This window comes from Rhinopithecus roxellana, chromosome 9 (assembly GCF_007565055.1).
Source record: "Rhinopithecus roxellana isolate Shanxi Qingling chromosome 9, ASM756505v1, whole genome shotgun sequence".
NCBI classification, from domain to species: domain Eukaryota; kingdom Metazoa; phylum Chordata; class Mammalia; order Primates; family Cercopithecidae; genus Rhinopithecus; species Rhinopithecus roxellana.
The window spans coordinates 117,417,613-117,436,296 of NC_044557.1; the positions used below are offsets into that span (position 1 = coordinate 117,417,613).

General features: G+C 41.8%; 1 protein-coding gene across 2 annotated transcripts in view; it reads left to right on the top strand.

Annotated features, from left to right (window-relative positions):
* The window catches only part of LY96 (lymphocyte antigen 96), a 118,449-nt gene that overhangs the window by 25,277 nt on the left and 74,488 nt on the right, over positions 1-18,684 (top strand). The window contains exons 4-5 of one of the 2 annotated variants that reach the window (XM_010366001.1): positions 10,553-10,605; positions 12,713-12,825. In XM_010366001.1, coding sequence (XP_010364303.1) covers positions 10,553-10,605; positions 12,713-12,811 — 152 coding nt within the window. In that variant the 3' untranslated portion in view covers positions 12,812-12,825. Of the gene's footprint in view, positions 1-10,552; positions 10,606-12,712; positions 12,826-18,684 lie in introns of those variants that run through there. The other variant, XR_004059295.1, reaches the window with a different exon arrangement.

Genomic DNA, 18,684 nt, shown 5'->3' on the forward strand with positions numbered 1-18,684 from the left:
AGCTGAACAAAAGGCAGCAGAAACTTCCTGCAGACTTAAATGTCCCTGTCTGACATCTCTGAAGAGAGCAGTAGTTCTCCCAGCACGGTGTTTGAGCTCTGAGAACGGACAGACTGTCTCCTCAAGTGGGTCCCTGATTCCTATGTAGCCTAGCTGGGAGACACCTCCCAGTAGGGGCTGACTGACACCTCAGACAGCTGGGTGCCCCTCTGAGGCAAAGCTTCCAGATGAAGGATCAGGATCAATATTTGCTGTTCTGCAGCCTCTGCTGGTGATACCCAGGCAAAGAGGTCTGGAGTGGACCTCCAGCAAACTCCAACAGACCTGCAGCTGAGTGTCCTGACTGTTAGAAGGAAAACTAATAAACAGAAAGGAATAGCATCAACATCAACAGAAAGGACATCCACACCAAAACTCCGCCTGTACATCACCATCATCAAAGACCAAAGGTAGATAAAACCACGAAGATGGGGAGAAACCAGAGCAGAAAAGCTGAAAATTCTAAAAACCAGAGCGCCTCTTCTCCTCCAAAGGATCGCGGCTCCTCGCCAGCAACGGAACAAAGCTGGATGGAGAATGACTTTGACAAGTTGACAGAAGTAGGCTTCAGAAGGTCAGTAATAACAAACTTCTCCAAGCTAAAGAAGGATGTTCGAAACCATCGCAAGGAAGCTAAAACCCTTGAAAAAAGATTAGATGCATGGCTAACTAGAATAAACAGTGTAGAGAAGACCTTAAATGACATGATGGAGCTGAAAACCATGGCATGAGAACTTTGTGATGCATGCAGAAGCTTCAGTGGCCGATTCGATCAAGTGGAAGAAAGGGTATCAGTGATTGAAGATCAAGTTAATGAAATGAAGCGAGAAGAGAAGTTTAGAGAAAAAAGAGTAAAAAGAAATGAGCAAAGCCTCTAAGAGACATGGGACTATGTGAAAAGGCCAAATCTACATTTGTTTGGTGTACCTGAAAGTGATGGGGAGAATGGAACTAAGCTGGAAAACACTCTTTAGGACAGTATCCAGGAGAACTTCCCCAACCTAGCAAGGCAGGCCAACATTCAAATTCAGGAAATACAGAGAATGCCACAAAGATACTCCTTGAGAACAGCAACCCCAAGACACATAATTGTCAGATTCACCAAGGTTCAAATGAAGGAAAAAAATGTTAAGGGCAGCCAGAGAGAAAGGTCGGGTTACCCACAAGGGAAGCCTATCAGACTAACAGTGGATCTCTTGGCAGAAACTCTACAAGCCAGAAGAGAGTGGGGGCCAATATTCAACATTCTTAAAGAAAAGAATTTTCAACCCAGAATTTCATAATCAGTCAAACTAAGCTTCATAAGTGAAGGAGAAATAAAATCCTTTACAGACAAGCAAATGCTGAGAGATTTTGTCACCACCAGGCCTGCCTTACAAATGCTCCTGAAGGAAGCACTAAACATGGAAAGGAACAACCAGTACCAGCCACTGCAAAAACATGCCAAATTGTAAAGACTATCGATGCTAGGAAGAAACTGCATCAACTAATGGGCAAAAAGACCAGCTAACATCATAATGACAGGATCAAATTCACACATAACAATATTAACCTTAAATGTAAATGGGCTAAATGGTCCAAATAAAAGACACAGACTGGCAAATTGGATAAAGAGTCAAGATCCATCAGTGTGCTGTATTCAGGAGATCCATCTCCTGTGCTGAGACACACAGGTTCAAAATAAAGAAATGAAGGAAGATCTACCAAGCAAATGGAAAGCAAAAAAAAGCAGGGGTTGCAATCCTAGTCTCTGATAAAACAGACTTTAAACTATCAAAGATCAAAAGAGAAAAAGAAGGCCATTACATAATGGTAAAGGAATCAATTCAACAGGAAGAGCTAACTATCCTAAATATATATGTAGCAAATACAGGAGCACCCAGAGTCACAAAGCAAATCCTTAGAGACCTACAAAGAGACTTAGACTCCCACATAATAATAATAGGAGACTTTAACACCCCTTTGTCAATATTAGACAAATCAACAAGACAGAAGGTTAACAAGGATATCTAGGATTTGAACTCAGCTCTGCACCAAGCAGACCTAATAGACATCTACAGAACTCTCCACCCCAGATCAACAGAATATACATTCTTCTCAGCACCACATTGCACTTATTCCAAAATTGACCACATACTTCCAATTGGAAGTAAAGCCCTCCTCAGCAAATGTGAAAGAACAGAAATCACAACAAATTGTCTCTCAGACCACAGTGCAATCAAATTAGAACTCAGATTTAAGAAACTCACTGAAAACTGCACAACTACATGGAAACTGGACAACCCACTCCTGAATGACTACTGGGTAAATAACGAAATGAAAGCAGAAATAAAGATGTTCTTTGAAACCAATGTGAACAAAGACACAACATACCAGAATCTCTGGGACACATTTAAAGCAGTGTGTAAAGGGAAATTTATAGCACTAAATGCCCACAGGAGAAAGCAGGAAAGATCTAAAATCAACAGCCTAACATCACAATTAAAAGAACTAGAGAAGCAAGAGCAAACAAATTCAAAAGCTAGCAGAAGACAAGAAATAACTAAGATTAGAGCAGAACTGAAGGAGATAGAGACAAAAACCCTTCACAAAATCAATGAATCCAGGAGCTGGTTTTTTGAAAAGATCAACAAAATAGACCACTAGCAAGGTTAATAAAGAGGAAAAGAGAGAAGAATCAAATAGATGCAATAAAAAATGATAAAGGGGATATCACCACTGATCCTACAGACACACAAACTACCACCAGAGAATACTATAAACACCTCTACACAAATAAACTAGAAAATCTAGAAGAAATGGATAAATTCCTGAACACATACACTCTCCCAAGACTAAACCATGAAGACGTTGAATCCCTGAATAGACCAATAACAGACTCTGAAATTGAGGCAATAATTAATAACCTACCAACCAAAAAAAGTCCAGACCCAGATGGATTCACAGCCAAACTCTACCAGAGGTACAAAGAGGAGCTGGTACCATTCCTTCTGAAACTATTCCAATCAATAGAAAAAGAGGGACTCCTCCCTAACTCATTTTATGAGGCCAACATCATCCTGATACCAAAGCCTGGCAGAGACACAACAAAAAAAGAGAATTTTAGACCAATGTTCCTGATGAACATTAATGTGAAAATCCTTAATAAAATACTGGCAAACCAAATCCAGCAGCACATCAAAAAGCTTATCCACCAAGATCAAGTTGGCTTCATTCCTGGGATGCAAGGCTGGTTCAACATACACAAATCAATAAACATAATCCATCATGTAAACAGAACCAAAGACAAAAACCACACGATTATCTCAATAGATGCAGAGCCGGGCGTGGTGGCGCGTGCCTGTAGTCCCAGCTACTAGGGAGGCTGAGGCTGGAGGATGGCTTGAGTCCAGGAGTTCTGGGCTGTAGTGTGCTATGCCGATAGCGCACTAAGTTCGCAGTAAGTTTGGCATCAATATGGTGACCTCCTGGGAGCGGGGGACCACCAGGTTGCCTAAGGAGGGGTGAACCTGCCCAGGTCGGAAACGGAGCAGGTCAAAACTCCCGTGCTGATCAATAGATGCAGAAAAGACCTTTGACAAAATTCAACAGCCCTTCATACTAAAAACTCTCAATAAACTAGGTATTGGTGGGACATATCTCAAAATAATAAGAGTTATTTATGACAAACCCACAGCCAATATCATACTGAATGGGCAAAAACTGGAAGCATTCCCTTTGAAAACTGGCACGAGACAGGGATGCCCTCTCTCACCACTCCTATTCAACATAGTGTTGGAAATTCTGCCAGGACAATCAGGCAAGAGAAAGAAATAAACGGTGTTCAATTAGGAAAACAGGAAGTCAAATTGTCCCTGTTTGCAGATGACATGATTGTATATTTAGAAAACCCCATCATCTCAGCCCCAAATCTCCTTAAGCTGATAGGCAACTTTAGCAAAGTCTCAGGATACAAAATAATGTGCAAAAATGACAAGCATTCCTATACTCCAATAACAGACAAACAGAGAGCCAAATCATGAGTGAACTCCCATTCACAATTGCTACAAAGACAATAAAATACCTGGGAATACAACTTACAAGGGATGTGAAGGACTTCTTCAAGAACTACAAACCACTGCTCAACGAAATAAAAGAGGACACAAACAAATGGAAGAACATTCCATGCTCATGGATAGGAGGAATCAATATTGTGAAAATAGCTATACTGCCTAAGGTAACTTATAAATTCAATGCCATCCCCATCAAGCTACCAATGACTTTCTTCACAGAATTGGAAAAAACTACTTTAAAGTTCATATGGAACCAAAAAACAGCCTGCATTGCCAAGACAATTCTAAGCAGAAAGAACAAAGCTGGAGGCATCACGCTACCTGACTTCGAACTATACTATAAGGCTACAGTAACCAAAACAGCATGGTACTGGTACCAAAACAGAGATAAACCAATGGAACAGAACAGGGGCCTCAGAAATAATACCACACATCTACAACCATCTGATCTTTGACAAACCTGACAAAAACAAGAAGTGGGGAAAGGATTCCCTATCTAATAAATGGTGCTGGGAAAACTGGCTAGCCATATGTAGAAAGCTGAAACTGGATCCCTTCCTTAAACCTTATACAAAAATTAATTCAAGATGGATTACAGACTTAAATGTTAGACCTAAAACCATAAAATCCCTAGAAGAAAGGTTCTTCTAGGCAATATGATTCAGGACATGGGCATGGGAAAGGACTTCATGACTAAAACACCAAAAACAATGACAACGAAAGCCAAAATAGAAAAATGGGACCTAATTAAATGAAAGAGCTTCTGCACAGCAAAAGAAACTACCATCTGAGTGAACAGGCAACCTACAGAATGGGAGAAAATTTTTGCAATCTACCCATCTGACAAAGGGCTAATATCCAGAATCTACAAAGAACTTAAACACATTTACAAGAAAAAAATCAAACAACCCCATCAAAAAGTGGGTGAAGGATATGAACAGACACTTTTCAAAAGAAGACATTTATACAGCTAACAGATACATGAAAAAATGCTCATCATCACTGGTCATCAGAGAAATGCAAATAAAAACCACAATGAGATACCATCTCACACCAGTTAGAATGGCGATCATTAAAAAGTCAGGAAACAACAGATGCTGGAGACGTTGTGGAGAGATAGGAACACTTTTACACTGTTGGTGGGAGTGTAAACTAGTTCAACCATTGTGGAAGACAGTGTGGTGATTCCTCAGGATCTAGAACTAGAAATACCATTTGACCCAGCCATCCTATTACTGGGTACATACCCAAAGGATTATAAATCATGCTGCTATAAAGACACGTGCACACATATGTTTATTGCAACACTATTCACAATAGCAAAGACTTGGAACCAACCCAAATATCCATCAATGATAGACTGGATTAAGAAAATGTGGTACATATACACCATGGAATACTATGCAGCCATAAAAAGGAGGTGTTTGTGTCCTTTGTAGGGACATGGATGATGCTGGAAACCATCATTCTGAGCAAACTATTACAAGAACAGAAAACCAAACACTGCATGTTCTCACTGATAGGTGGGAACTGAACAATGAGAACACTTGGACACAGGAAGGGGAACATCACACACTGGGGCCTGTCATGGGGTGGGAGGGATGGGGGAGGGATAGTATTAGGAGAAATACCTAATGTAAATGATGAATTAATTGGTGCAGCAAACCAACATGGCACATGTATACATATGTAATAAATCTGCACGTTGTGCATATGTACCCCAGAACTTAAAGTATAATAAAAAAGAAAAGAAAAGAATGGAAGATATGAGCAAGATATGAGCTTTCTGGGCAGGCACAGTGGCTCACACCTATAATCCCAGCACTTCGGGAGGCCGAGGCGGGCAGATCACTTGAGGTCAGTAGTTCCAGACCAGCCTGGCCAACACAGTGAAACCCAGTCTCTACTAAAAATACAAAAGTAGATGGGTGTGGTAGCACATGTTTGTAATCCCAGCTACCTGGGAGGCTGAGGAAGGAGAATCACTTGAATGAAGGCAGACGTTGTAGTGAGCCAAGATCCCACCACTGCACTCCAGCCTGGGCTACACAGTAAGACTCCAGTCTCAAAAAAAGAAAAACAAACAAACAAAAAAAAGCCTTCTAAGACAGACAAAACAATTGAAAAAGAGGTCTATCCAACAGAAGAGGTTAGAACTCCGTCTGCCTACCTGACCTGCTAAGTGTTAAGACAGTCTCCCTAAATAGAAAACTAGGGGTTGTTCTTTTTTTTTTTTGAAACAGAGTCTCGTCCTGTTGCCCAGGCTGGAAATGCAATGGTGCAATCTCGGCTCACTGCAACCTCTGCCTCCCTGGTTCAAGCGATTCTCCTGCCCCAGCCTTCCCAGTAGCTGGGATGACAGGTGTGTGCCACCATGCCTAACAAATTTTTTGCATCTTTAATAGAGCTAGGATTTCACCATGTTGGCCAGGCTGGTCTCGAACTTCTGACCTCATGATCCGCCCACTTCGGCCTCCCAAAGTGCTGGGATTATAGGCGTGAGCCACCACACCTGGTCTAGGAGTTGTTCTTAATTTCTTTCTCAAATCCTTAAGTCTCATCCATCTTCCTCCCCCACACCTTTCACAAAGTTGACAGAGTTGGCTTCATGACCAGAGCCCAGGGCCCTGTATACAGAAGGGCCCTGTGCTTGGGGTTTAATGCCCTGTGATCACAATCTTGAAATTCTTAATAATTTTATTTTCGAGTGTGTGTTTTGTGTAAGTGAAATCTAATGAGATGATGGGGTATGAACCCACCTTCCCTGGACTGGTTCTTGGTTCTCGCTGCCCACTTCCCTGCTGGCACCCTGGGATCCTCTCCCCTCTTCTGTCCAGTGCCACCTGCTAACCTCTGCTCCTGGTGAAATCCTGGCTACAGGGAGGGTCAGGATCTGGTGTGGGTGCCCTGCAGTATCTTGCGTGGGCATGACAGTGGCTGCCCTACCTTGGCTGGCAGCGCCACGGCCCTGTTCAGCAGCTGACTAGTTGGGCACACCATCCCCTGCTCCACCCCAAAACAGGTAGTGTGTGGAGGTATTGCATGGAGGTTGCAGTGCATTGAGAGTCACTGTTGAATAGCAGGCCTGTGGGAAAGAAAGATACTTGCTTGGACTTCCTGCCCCTCACTGGGGCACGGGGCATCTGGCAGTTTGTGGAAGGAGGACCCTGACAGGCAGCTCTCAGGCCGAAGCTTGCACAGGAGCCCCCAGTGGTGGAGGAGCCCCTGGGTGTTTCTACACTCACCTGTGCTGCTTGCTGAGGGGGCGTTCCCTCAGGCTGTTCCACACCTTGGGGATCTTCTCTTTCTCCGTTCAAACTTCCTGCCTCTGGCTTGAGTTAGTTTCCTCTGGCTGGCTCGGCTTGAGGCACCCCCTGGGGATGAGCAGGGAAAGACAAATTGTGTAATTTCAGTGATTCTACCTTAAAGTTAAATGCTTTGATATTTGCATTTAAAACTGGCATTGTATTATAAGAAGATGAATACTGAAATTCATACTAATAGTTTAAAATGTTCTCTTTATTACAAATGATATTAAATTGCAATAAAAACATTATGGCAAGTCTAGAGAGAGAAACACATAGAAGAAAGGAAAAGTTTTATGTTCTAGTAACTTTAACAGGTTTCCCCCATCTTTTGAATAAGCAGCCTCACATCGTCATTTTGTGCTGGGCCTTGCAAATTATGGATTTAATTATGTAATGATGTATTGCATTACTTTTCATGGCAAAAACTGCAATTACTTTTACACCAACCTAATAGTTGGTCCTGAAGCTGGGTACTGAGAATTAGGTACTAGGAGCCAGATTCAAAAATGTCCAAAGCAAAACCCCTGTCCTCATGGAAATTACAGACTAGTGGAGAAAACAAGATCCTAATGAAGTAATAAAATAAAGAAAAGGAGAAAAATGAAATATGATTCAATTTGTGAGAAATACTCTCAAAGAAACTAGCAAGTTAATAAGATAGAGCCTATTATTATGTTATTATATAATATATACATATATAACTAATATATTAATGCATTAATATTCACAAGGTATGAATATGTTATTATTCACAAGATGCCATTAGAAGGAGGGTCTAGAAGCGAGAAAGAATAATATTAAACGTTATAAGTAACATTTAGTGGTAATAATATTTAATAAGTGCTGTGTCCCAGGCCTTGTTCTTAGCACTTAACATGTATTAACTGGTATAGCCCTTGTGATAATTCTATGAGATATGTGTTATCACCCATCACCGTTTTACTGAGCCATAGAAAAATTAAGTGACTGGTCCGAAGTTACACACCAAGTAGAGGAGCTGAGCTTCAAACCCAAGCAGTTCTGGCCCCAGGGCCATCACTCTTACAAAGATGTTATATTTATCCTTACTGCGTCTTTCCCATTGCATATTGTATTTGGAATGGTTTCTTCTTATTATTTTGGGGGTCTTTTTTTGTTTTTTAAAAATTTTAATTTTAATTTAATATTTATTTATTTTGAGACAAGGTCTCCCTGTCACCCAAGCTGGAGTGAAGTGGTACAAACACAGCTCACTGTAGCCTCTACCTACTGGGCTCGAGTGATCCTCCCACCCCAGCCTCTCAAGTAACTGGATTACAGGCACACGCCACCATACCCATCTTTCTTTTTTATATTTTGTACAGATAAGGATCAACCATGTTGCCCAGGCTGGTCTTGAACTTCTGAGTTCAAGGGATCTCCCCTCTTCGGCCTCCCAAAGTGTTGTGATTACAGGCGTGAGCCACCGCTCACAGCTGGAATGGTTTCTTAAATATCTATATCTTCAATAGACTTTAGCTCTTTGAGAGAAGGGACAGAGTTGTAGTACCATTGTCTTCCCAGGCCCTGGTGGGTAGTAGGCTTTCAATAAGTAGTTGTTGAATTGTTAAGTTTTGAATTGGATTGGCCTTGAATGAAAGATCATAAGATTATGAAGACATGATCACTTTACTGAGCAGAAGAAACACCTCAGGTATCAACTCCTTTAGTAAGGATACACCTGGCTAGGTGTGGTGGCTCATGTCTGTAATCCCAGCACTTTGGAAGGCCAAGGCGGGCAGATCACCTGAGGTCAGGAGTTCAAGACCAGCTTGGCCAACACAGAGAAACTCCGTCTCTACTAAAAATACAAAAATTAGCCAGGTGTAGTGGTGGGTGCCTGTAATCTCAGCTACTGGGGAAGCTGAGGCAGGAGAATGGCGTGAACCTGGAAGGTGGAGCTTGCAGTGAGCCGAGATCGCGCCACTGCACTCCAGCCTGGGCGACAGAGCGAGATTCTGTCTCAAAAAAAAAAAAAAAAAATAATAATAATAACAATACACCTTTATTTGCTTTAAAGAAAAAGCAAAAAGAAAAAGAAAAAACAGTTGGGTGCAGTGGTTCATGCCTATAATCCCAGCACTTTGGAAGGCTGAGGTGGGCGGATAGCCTGAAGTCGGGAGTTTGAGACCAGCCTGGTCAGCATGGTGAAACCACGTCTCTACTAAAAATACAAAAATTAATCGGGTGTGGTGGCAGGTGCCTGTAATCTCAGCTACTCAGGAAGCCGAGGCAGGAGAATCTCTTGAACCCGTAAGGCAGAGGTTGCAGTGAGCAGAGATCACACCATTGTACTCCAGCCTGGGCAACAGAGTGAGACTCCGTCTCAAAACAAACAAACAAACAAACAAAAACAGAAAAAGGATACATCCAGAAGTAAATAAGTAAATGCTTATTTGTGAGAGTAGAAGTATACACGCAGACATTATTTATTTACTTCTGAGAACAATATTATAGTTTTTGATTTAACTATTTATATTAAAAATATTTTTGGCCACTGTTTCTTTTGTTTGAGATTCAAAACATATATTTCTATCTTTACCCCATAACATCACGTTCACTACTTTGTTCTGACTAGAACAGTAGGGTGTGGATTTTCCTGCACTTTTGACTCTGTGCTCCACAGCTTGTGTGGGGCCAGGCCCATGGCTATGCACTTAAACAGAAGCTAACTTGAGCTTCTCAGTGGTGTAATTGGGAGGCACTTCAGTATTCGGGCTGCCTCCAAAATATCTCATGTGTCTTTGGAAAGATTATTCTCCATTATACTCAGCTTAATGTGCCTCAATGTCTCTGAAAACTAGTTTAAAATATACATATGTAACTTGGTCTGAAGCATATTAGCACTAGTTTGTTCATCGTTTATTCATTATTGAGACCACCAGGTCTTAATAGTCTGTGTCCCCTAAGAGATAAGATAGGGGCAGGTGTACAGAGAGGCTCTAGGGGCAGGGAAAGGAAGCCACAGGAGAATAGTAGCCAGGGTATAAAAGGTTCATTATTTTTCTACAGTTTTGCTTGGGACTGCCTCTGTCAGTAGTTAAGTGTATGCCATAAAGGTGTACTCTATGCTACCAAGAAAAAATTCACCTAACCGTGACCAATAACGTCTTGTATTTTATATTTTGTTTGCAGAGACTGTGAATACAACAGTACCATTCTCCTTCAAGGGAATAAAATTTTCTAAGGTATTGTTCAATATTTATTTTGTACTGTCTAACCTTTAGCAGTAATAGACATGTTAAGCATTTGAAACAAGCAATTCACAACTTCTTCCTTTTTTTTTGAAATGGGATCTTAGTCTGTCACCCAGACTGCAGTGCAGTGGCACAATCTCTGCTCACTGCAACTTCCACCCACCAACCTCCACCCCAAGCAATCCTCATGCCTTTGCCTCCTGACTAGCTGGGACTACAGGTGCGTGCCACAATGCCAGCTAACATTTTGTATTTTTGGAAGAGATGCAGTTTCACCATGTTGCCCAGGTTGGTCTTGAACTCCTGAGCTCAAGCAATCCACTCCGCTTAGCCTCCCAAAGTGCTGGAATTACAGGTGTGGGCAGCTGTGCCCAGCTGACAATTTCATGAATAGCAATTCAAGATTAAGATGTTCAAGGTTTTTTCCTTCACTTTTATTTAGAATTAGCTTTTTTTTTTTTTTTTTTTTGACTGAGTCTTGCTCTGTTGCCCAGGCTGGAGTGAAGTGTGTTCTGGGCTCACTGCAACTTCCACCTCCCAAGTTCAGGTGATTTTGTGCCTCAGTCACCCAAGTAGCTGGGATTACAGGCACATGCCACCATGCCCAGCTAATTTTTTTATTTTTAGTAGAGATGGGGTTTTACCATGTTGCCTAGGCTGGTCTCAAACTCCTGGCCTCATGTGATCAACCCACCTTTGTTCCTGGACCAAACTGAGGGTCAGGCTGCCATTTCTTGCAGCCCAATAACAAGATGCAGATGAACTGGGGAGGAAGAGAGCTTTCGTTTCTGCAACTGGTTACAGGGAGAAGGTCTGGAAATTATTGCCAGACCAACTCAAAATTACAAATCTTTCAGAGCTTATATTCATTCTAAGGAATATGTCTATGTGTAAGTGTGCATTCATCTGAAGACACAAGTGATTAACTTCTTTTAATCTATGACTAAGGTCTGAGTCCTGAAGACCTTCCTCTGGAGCCTCAGTAACTTTACTTAATCTAAATGGGTCTGGGTGCTGGGGTGATTACCTTTATCTTGTCTCCTGCTAAATCATGGAGGTTTGAGGAGTTCCTTCAGACCCCCAATAAACTTGGTTGTGGAAACCTGGGGAGTTTCTTCAGACCCACAATAAAACTTGATTAATCCTAAATGGGTCCTATTAAGAATTTCTTAGTTATTTTGTCATGCTTTAAGGCCCAGGAAAGGCCTGGGCAAAACTCCTGATGGGCTTTTGTTACATCCCATCCTTTGTATAAGGGCACTGGCTTTCAATATTTAACTTAACCACTCGGTCAGTACTGAAACAGTTGTTAGTGAGACCTGGCCTTGGCCTCCGAAAGTGCTGGGATTATAGGTGTGAGCCACCGTGCGCAGCCTTAGTATTAGGTCTTTTGGTATTTTTTCTTTCTGTAGACTATGGAAAAATTGCACAAAAGATAGCATCTTTTTCCACTTCATTTTTTCCCTTTAACATACATGGGCAAGAGTAATTTGAATGCAAGAGCTCATTACTAATCTGTTGAACAGTCTTCAGATGAAAGCACTGAATGACCACTGTGTATAAGCCAGTAAATCTCTATAACTATTCATGTAATATACTAAATATAATGTGAATATTGTTTAGGAGAATAAAAATCATGTAAATTACAGACTTATTTTGTTCAAGATTTTCTTGGGAACTTAGCCTGGTCATCCATGCCTTTGTAAAAATAATTGCTGCCTCGATGAATAATACCATTGTGATTTTAGATGTTTGCATGACGTATCTAATAATGAAATTTTATGCATTTTACTTTTGGTGACCATTTTAAAATAAGTGTAATAATGCATATTCTTTCATTATTTTGTTATAAACTAATATCTAATATTTCAAAACCTCTTAGGTTAGTTTTTAAAAATAACATAATTTTATAATTGGGAAATAAATGGGCTTATGCTCATCTAATTCAAAGACATGGAAAATTTTGTCTCATTGGAAAACTAATAAAATCAATCCAATTTAAGTGGCTTTCTGCTAGTAAGAGAAAGTTCTTACAAAGCCTCTGAAATAGTAGCATCTAACATTTTGTATTACTTGTATTTCTTATACTTCATTTTAGGGAAAATACAAATGTGTTGTTGAAGCTATTTCTGGGAGTCCAGAAGAAATACTCTTTTGCTTGGAGTTCGTCATCATACACCAACCTAATTCAAATTAGAATAAATTGAGTATATAAACAAATTTTTTGAAGGTATTGTTCCTGTTTTAAGGGTACTCAGGATTTGTTTTAATCAGATATGGTAGGATAGGAAGATGCAGAAATGACTGTCATGAAGAAAGAAGCTTATCCTCACAGATCTCTAGAAAACCGAGGTGTGGTGCACCATGCAGAGCCACCTGGGGAAGCACCAGGGTCTGTGAGAACGTGGAGGGAGGGGGAAAATGTGGGCAAGAGTGTTTATTGTGTTTTTCATAGGAAGCAATGGGCAAGGTAGGGTAAGTAATTGATATGGTTTGGCTGTGTCCCCATCCAAATCTCATCTTGAATTGTAGTTCCCATAATCCCCACGTGTTGTGGGGGACCCAGTGGGAGGTAATTGAATCATGGGGGCGGTTACCTCCATGCTGTTCTCATGATAATGAATGAGTTCTCATGAGATCTGATGGTTTTATAAGGAGCTTTCTCCACCCACCCTTTTGCTCTGCACTTCACCTTCCTGCCACCATATGAAGAAGGATATGTTTACTTCCCCTTCTGCCATGATTGTTTCCTGAGGCCTCCCCAGCCCTGCGGAGCTGTAAGTCAGTTAAACCTCTTTCCTATATTTTATTTATTTTTTTGAGATGAAGTCTCACTCTGTCACCCAGGCTGGAGTGCAGTGGTGCCATCTCGGCTCACTGCAACCTCTGCCTTCCAGGTTCAAGTGATTTTCCTGCCTCATCCTCCCAAGTAACTGGGATTACAGGCACCTGCCATCACACTGGCTAATTTTTGTATTTTTAGTAGAGATGGGATTTCACCATATTGGTCAGGCTGGTCTTGAACTCCTGACCTCAGATGATCAGCCTCCCAAAGTGCTGAGATTACAGATGTGAGCCACCGTGCCCAGCCTAAACCTCTTTCCTTTATAAATTACCCAGTCTTGGGTATTTCTTCATAGTAGCATGAGAATGGACTAATATAGCAGTGTTGACCTAAAAGGAAGAAGCTGAGGCAGAATTAGTGTAAGTAGAGAGTTTATCTGGGTTAAACTTGAGGATTGCATCCTGGGAGCATTACAACTTGAGTTGCCTGAATATATACTCCATAAATTAGCAGCAGTTACAAGAGGGTTTTTAAATGGAAAGAAGAGGGAGTTTCTGAGTTGTTTACCAAGAATTTACATTAAAAATGCTGGGTGCAGTGGCTCACGCTTGTAATCCCAGCAATTTGGGAGGCTGAGGTGGGCAGATCACCTGAGGTCAGGAGTTCGAGACCAGCTTGGCCAACATGGCGAAATCCTGTCTCTACTAAAAATACAGAAATTAGCTGGGCCTGGTGGCATGCACCTGTAATCCTGGCTACTCGGAAGGCTGAGGCAGGAGAATCGCTTGAACCTGGGAAGTGGAGGTTGTAGTGAGCCAAGATCATGTCACTGCACTCCAGCCTGGCGACAGAGGTGTTTTTGGTGAAGTTTATAGAAACAAAAGGATGGGGTCTTTTCTGCTTGGAGACCCCTCTCTCTATATAGAGAAAGCTGTTTCTCTTTCTCTTTTCTTCTGCCTATTAAACCTCTACTCCTAAACTCCTCGTGTGTGTTTGTGTCCTAAGTTTTCCTGGTGCAAGATGACAAACCCTATTGCGGGAGGGAAGTCAGGGACACCGAATGGAGGGACTGGCTGGAGCTGTGGCAGAAGAACATAAATTGTGAAGATTTCATGGACATTAATCAGCTCCCAAAATTAATACTTTTATAAATTCTTATGCCTGTCTTTACTGCAGTCTCTGAACATAAATTGTGAAGATTTCATGGAGATTTATCACTTCCCCAATCAATACTCTTATAATTTCCTATCCCTGTCTTTACTTTAATCTCTTAATCTCGTCATCTTTGTAAGCTGAGGATGTATGTCACCTCAGGACCCTGTGATGATTGCGTTAACTGTACAAATTGTAAAACATGTATGTTTGAACAATATGAAATCAGTGCACCCTGAAAAGGGACAGAATAACAGCAATTTTCAGGGAACAAGGAAAGATAACCATAAGGTCTGACTGCCTGAAGCATTGGGCAGAATAGAGTCATAGTTTTCTTCTTGCAGAAAGCCCATAGATGGATGTGCATGTAGGAGAAATATCACTGAATTCTTTTTGCAGTAAGGAATAGCCCTGGGGAAGGAATGCCTTCCTGGGGGTAGGTCTATAGACAGCCTCTCTGGGAGTGTCTGTCTTATGCGGTTGAGATAAGGACTGAAATACACCCTGGTCTCCTACAGTGCCCTCAGGCTTACCAGGATTGGGAAATTCCAGCCTGGTAAATTCTAGTCAGACCAGTAGTCTGCTCTCGAACACTGTTTTCTGTTAAGATGTTTATCAAGACAATGCATCCACAGCGGGACATAGAACCTCATCAGTAATTCTAATTTTGCCTTGCCTTGTGATCTTAATTGTCCTTTGAAGCATGTGATCTTTGTGACTTACTCTGTGTTTGTACACTCCCTCTCCTTCTAAAATCCCTAATAAAAACTTGCTGGTTTCATGGCTCGAGGTAGCCATCACGGTCCTACCAATATGCGATGGTACCCTCGGAGGCCCAACTGTAAAATTTCTCTCTTGTGCTCTTTCTCTTTATTTCTCAGACTGGCCGACCCTTAAGGAAAATAGAAAAGAACCTATGTATTGGGGACTGGTTCCCCTGATAAAACCCTGGGTTTATACTCCAGACAACATAGCGGCTTCATATTGGAGGTTCATCTGGGATACCAAGGTACAACATTCATTGAAACGGTGAGCAGAGGAGCAGATTCCAACTCTGTCCTTTCATTTCAAGGCTCTCAGTCTCCATTTAAGAACCAGATCAAACCAACTGCTGGGCTACCTTCAGTCATTTAAAAACAATTAGCATGGCTGCCAGCCTCATAAGACTTGGAGGACAGGCTTTCTGGAGAGAACATGGAGAATTCCCCTGTACCTATGGGTTGCTGGGCATATTGGTCCTGTTTGAACCAGCTTACTTTCAGAGAGGACTTAGCTGTTGCATGGGGCTAGAAGAGGTTTTGGAGCAACTGAGGATTTCTGGCTGGAGCTACCACCTGGTGTTATCCAAAGGCTTCTGGAGTGACCCCAGCTTCTGACCACCTGATGGGGTGTCATTAACAGGATCTCCACTTTTCCTGTCATAATTTCCTCCTTTCCTGTCCACAACTACCGTATCTCTCATCCTCTCTGTAAAATCTGGAGTATATGCCTCCTGCTGGTCTTTTCCACTTGGAGACCGTTTCTCTTTCTTTTCTCTTCTGCCTATTAAACCTCTGCTCCAAAAAAGAACAAAAAACAAAAAGCCACAAGGATGTGTTTTTTTGCTAAAGAAAATGTAATTTTGCTGGGTGCAGTGGCTCACACCTGTAATCCCAGCACTTTGGGAGGCCAAGGTGGGTGGATCACAAGGTCAGGAGTTCAAGACTAGCCTGGTCAGTATGTTAAAACCCCGCTTCTACTAAAAATACAAAAATTAGCCTGGCGTGGTGGAGGGCACCTGTAGTCCCAGCTACTCAGGAGGCTGAGGCAAGAGAATTGCTTGAACCCAGGAGGTGGAGGTTGCGGTGAGCTGAGATCATGCCACTACTGCACTCCAACCTGGGCAACAGAGTGAGACTCCATCTCAAAAAAAAAATATAGTAATTGTTTTTTTATTTAAGTGACTAAAAATTGCTTTAGAGTAAAGGAAAAATTATACAGATAAAACTAAATGGATAAAGAGAAAAACTAAGCTCAGGCAACAAAGTTACCTCTGAGATCTGTGGTTACCAAGAAGACAGTCAATGTGGAGGAAGGGCAAAATGAAGTAACCATTAAAACAAGAGGGTAGCCAGTCATGATGGCTTCTGCCTGTAATCGCACCACTTTGGGAGGCTGAGGTGGGTGGGTCACCTGAGGTCAGGAGTTCCAGACTAGCCTGGCCAACATGGTGAAACCCTTGTCTCTACTAAAAATACAAAAATTAGCTGGGAGTGGTGGCACGTGCCTATAATCCCAGTACTTTGGATGCTGAGGTGTGAGAATCTCTTGCACCCAGGAGGTGGAGGTTGCAGTGAGCCGAAATTGTGCCACTGCGTTCCAGCAAGGGTGGCAGGGCAAGATCCTGTCTCAAAAAACAAAATCAAAACAAACAAAAAAAACAGCCAACCAACCAAACAAAAAACCCAAAAAGCCACAGGGTGTTATTGCAAAGAAATTGTTCCATTTTGTAGATTGGTATCATCATCTCCCTGAGAAACCTTTATTACAATTAAGGGAGGAGACCACCCGTCATACTGTCTTATGCCTCCAAATGAAGAAGAAGTAAAAACTAAAAGACAGAAATGAAATCCACAGGCAGACAGCCCGGCACTGAACCCTGGGCCTGGTAGCTAAAGATCGACCCCTGACCGATTCCAGACATTGTATAGAAAAGCACTGTGAAATTCCCTGTCCTGTTCTGTTCTGTTCTGATTACTGGTGCATGCAGCCCCCAGTCACGTACCCTCTGCTTGCTCAATCAATCACGACCCTCTCATGCGGACCCCCTAGAGTTGTAAGCCCTTAAAAGGGACAGGAATTGCTCACTCAGGGAGCTCGGTTTTCGGAGACGTGAGTCTGCCGATGCTCCCAGCTGAATAAAGCCCTTTCCCTCTACGACCCAGTGTCTGAGGGGTTCTTGTCTGCGGCTCATCCTGCTACACAAAAAATTGTAAAAATAACTACTTTAAGGATAGAATCGTTAATTTTAAATGCTACAGAATGAAAGAGCTTGCTTGGGTTGATGCAGGACCCACAGCTCACTATTAAACAAATGCTGGTGAATGTATGTGATTGAAATACACAGGAGGTGATTCCTGAGAGAACAACAAGCCTAGGGTTTATCCTGAGAAGGAGATTGCCCAACTCTCCCTATAAAATGCCAAGTGGAACACCCCAGGTGAAGTAGTTGATATGCTTCATATGCAAGCCACGTGGGACTGGCTTCATGGTGACCCAAATATTCTCCAACAAAAATTTCTATTACCCACGTCATGGTAAATTGTGGGGTTTAGGGAGCCCTTTTTACATGAGCACCCTGGGTGACATTACTCCAGCAGAATCACAGGACTATGTGAGAAGCCTTATCAAATTTGCTGTCTCTTGTGGGTGTTACAGATGCTTAATAAAATATCAGGGGCAATTAACGAAAAAATAAATAAATAAATAAAAGATGGGAAAAGAGAAAGGGAGTAAAAGAGCTCACTGCAGAAGGGTGATACAAATTTTTGGATGGTTATTAATAAATGAAATAAATAAAAATTAAATTTAGGGAGTTAAAACAAAGGCCTTTAAAACACTATTTGCTCCAGATTGGAAAATTTAAGAAAAATCCAAAGACCATGGTTATAATGAGAATGCTACGTTTTACCTGTGGCAATAATGGGGCAAATTAAGATAAAGATTGACAAAAGGGACTGAGTGCCTTGGCCCAACCCCTGCTGGGGACCCATATCCTTTTGATATAGGGTCTTGCTACCTGAGGAATGCAAGGAGGAGAATACTTGAGCAGAGGGCCTCTTTTTCCCCTAAGACTGATTCTAACTAGGTAGGAGCTGCTCTAGATTCTGCAGAGCCTGATAGACAGCTCCCATCTAACCAGAGTTGTTTCACTTGTGAACTTCCAAGGTGAACAAAGGACATCGTGTTTGGAAGGCTGCTGCTGTGGTTAAAGAGGAGTCAAGCAAATCTTTTTCCTTTGAATTATTTATAGTTTAGAGCAATTAAGTGAAGAATGTGTTTGTGAGCAAGTTTACTTTTCTCTCTGAGCTCTCCAGAATTTCATGAGTATTCTGATTTTATGACAATATAGTTATTTGCATAAGTTTAGTAAG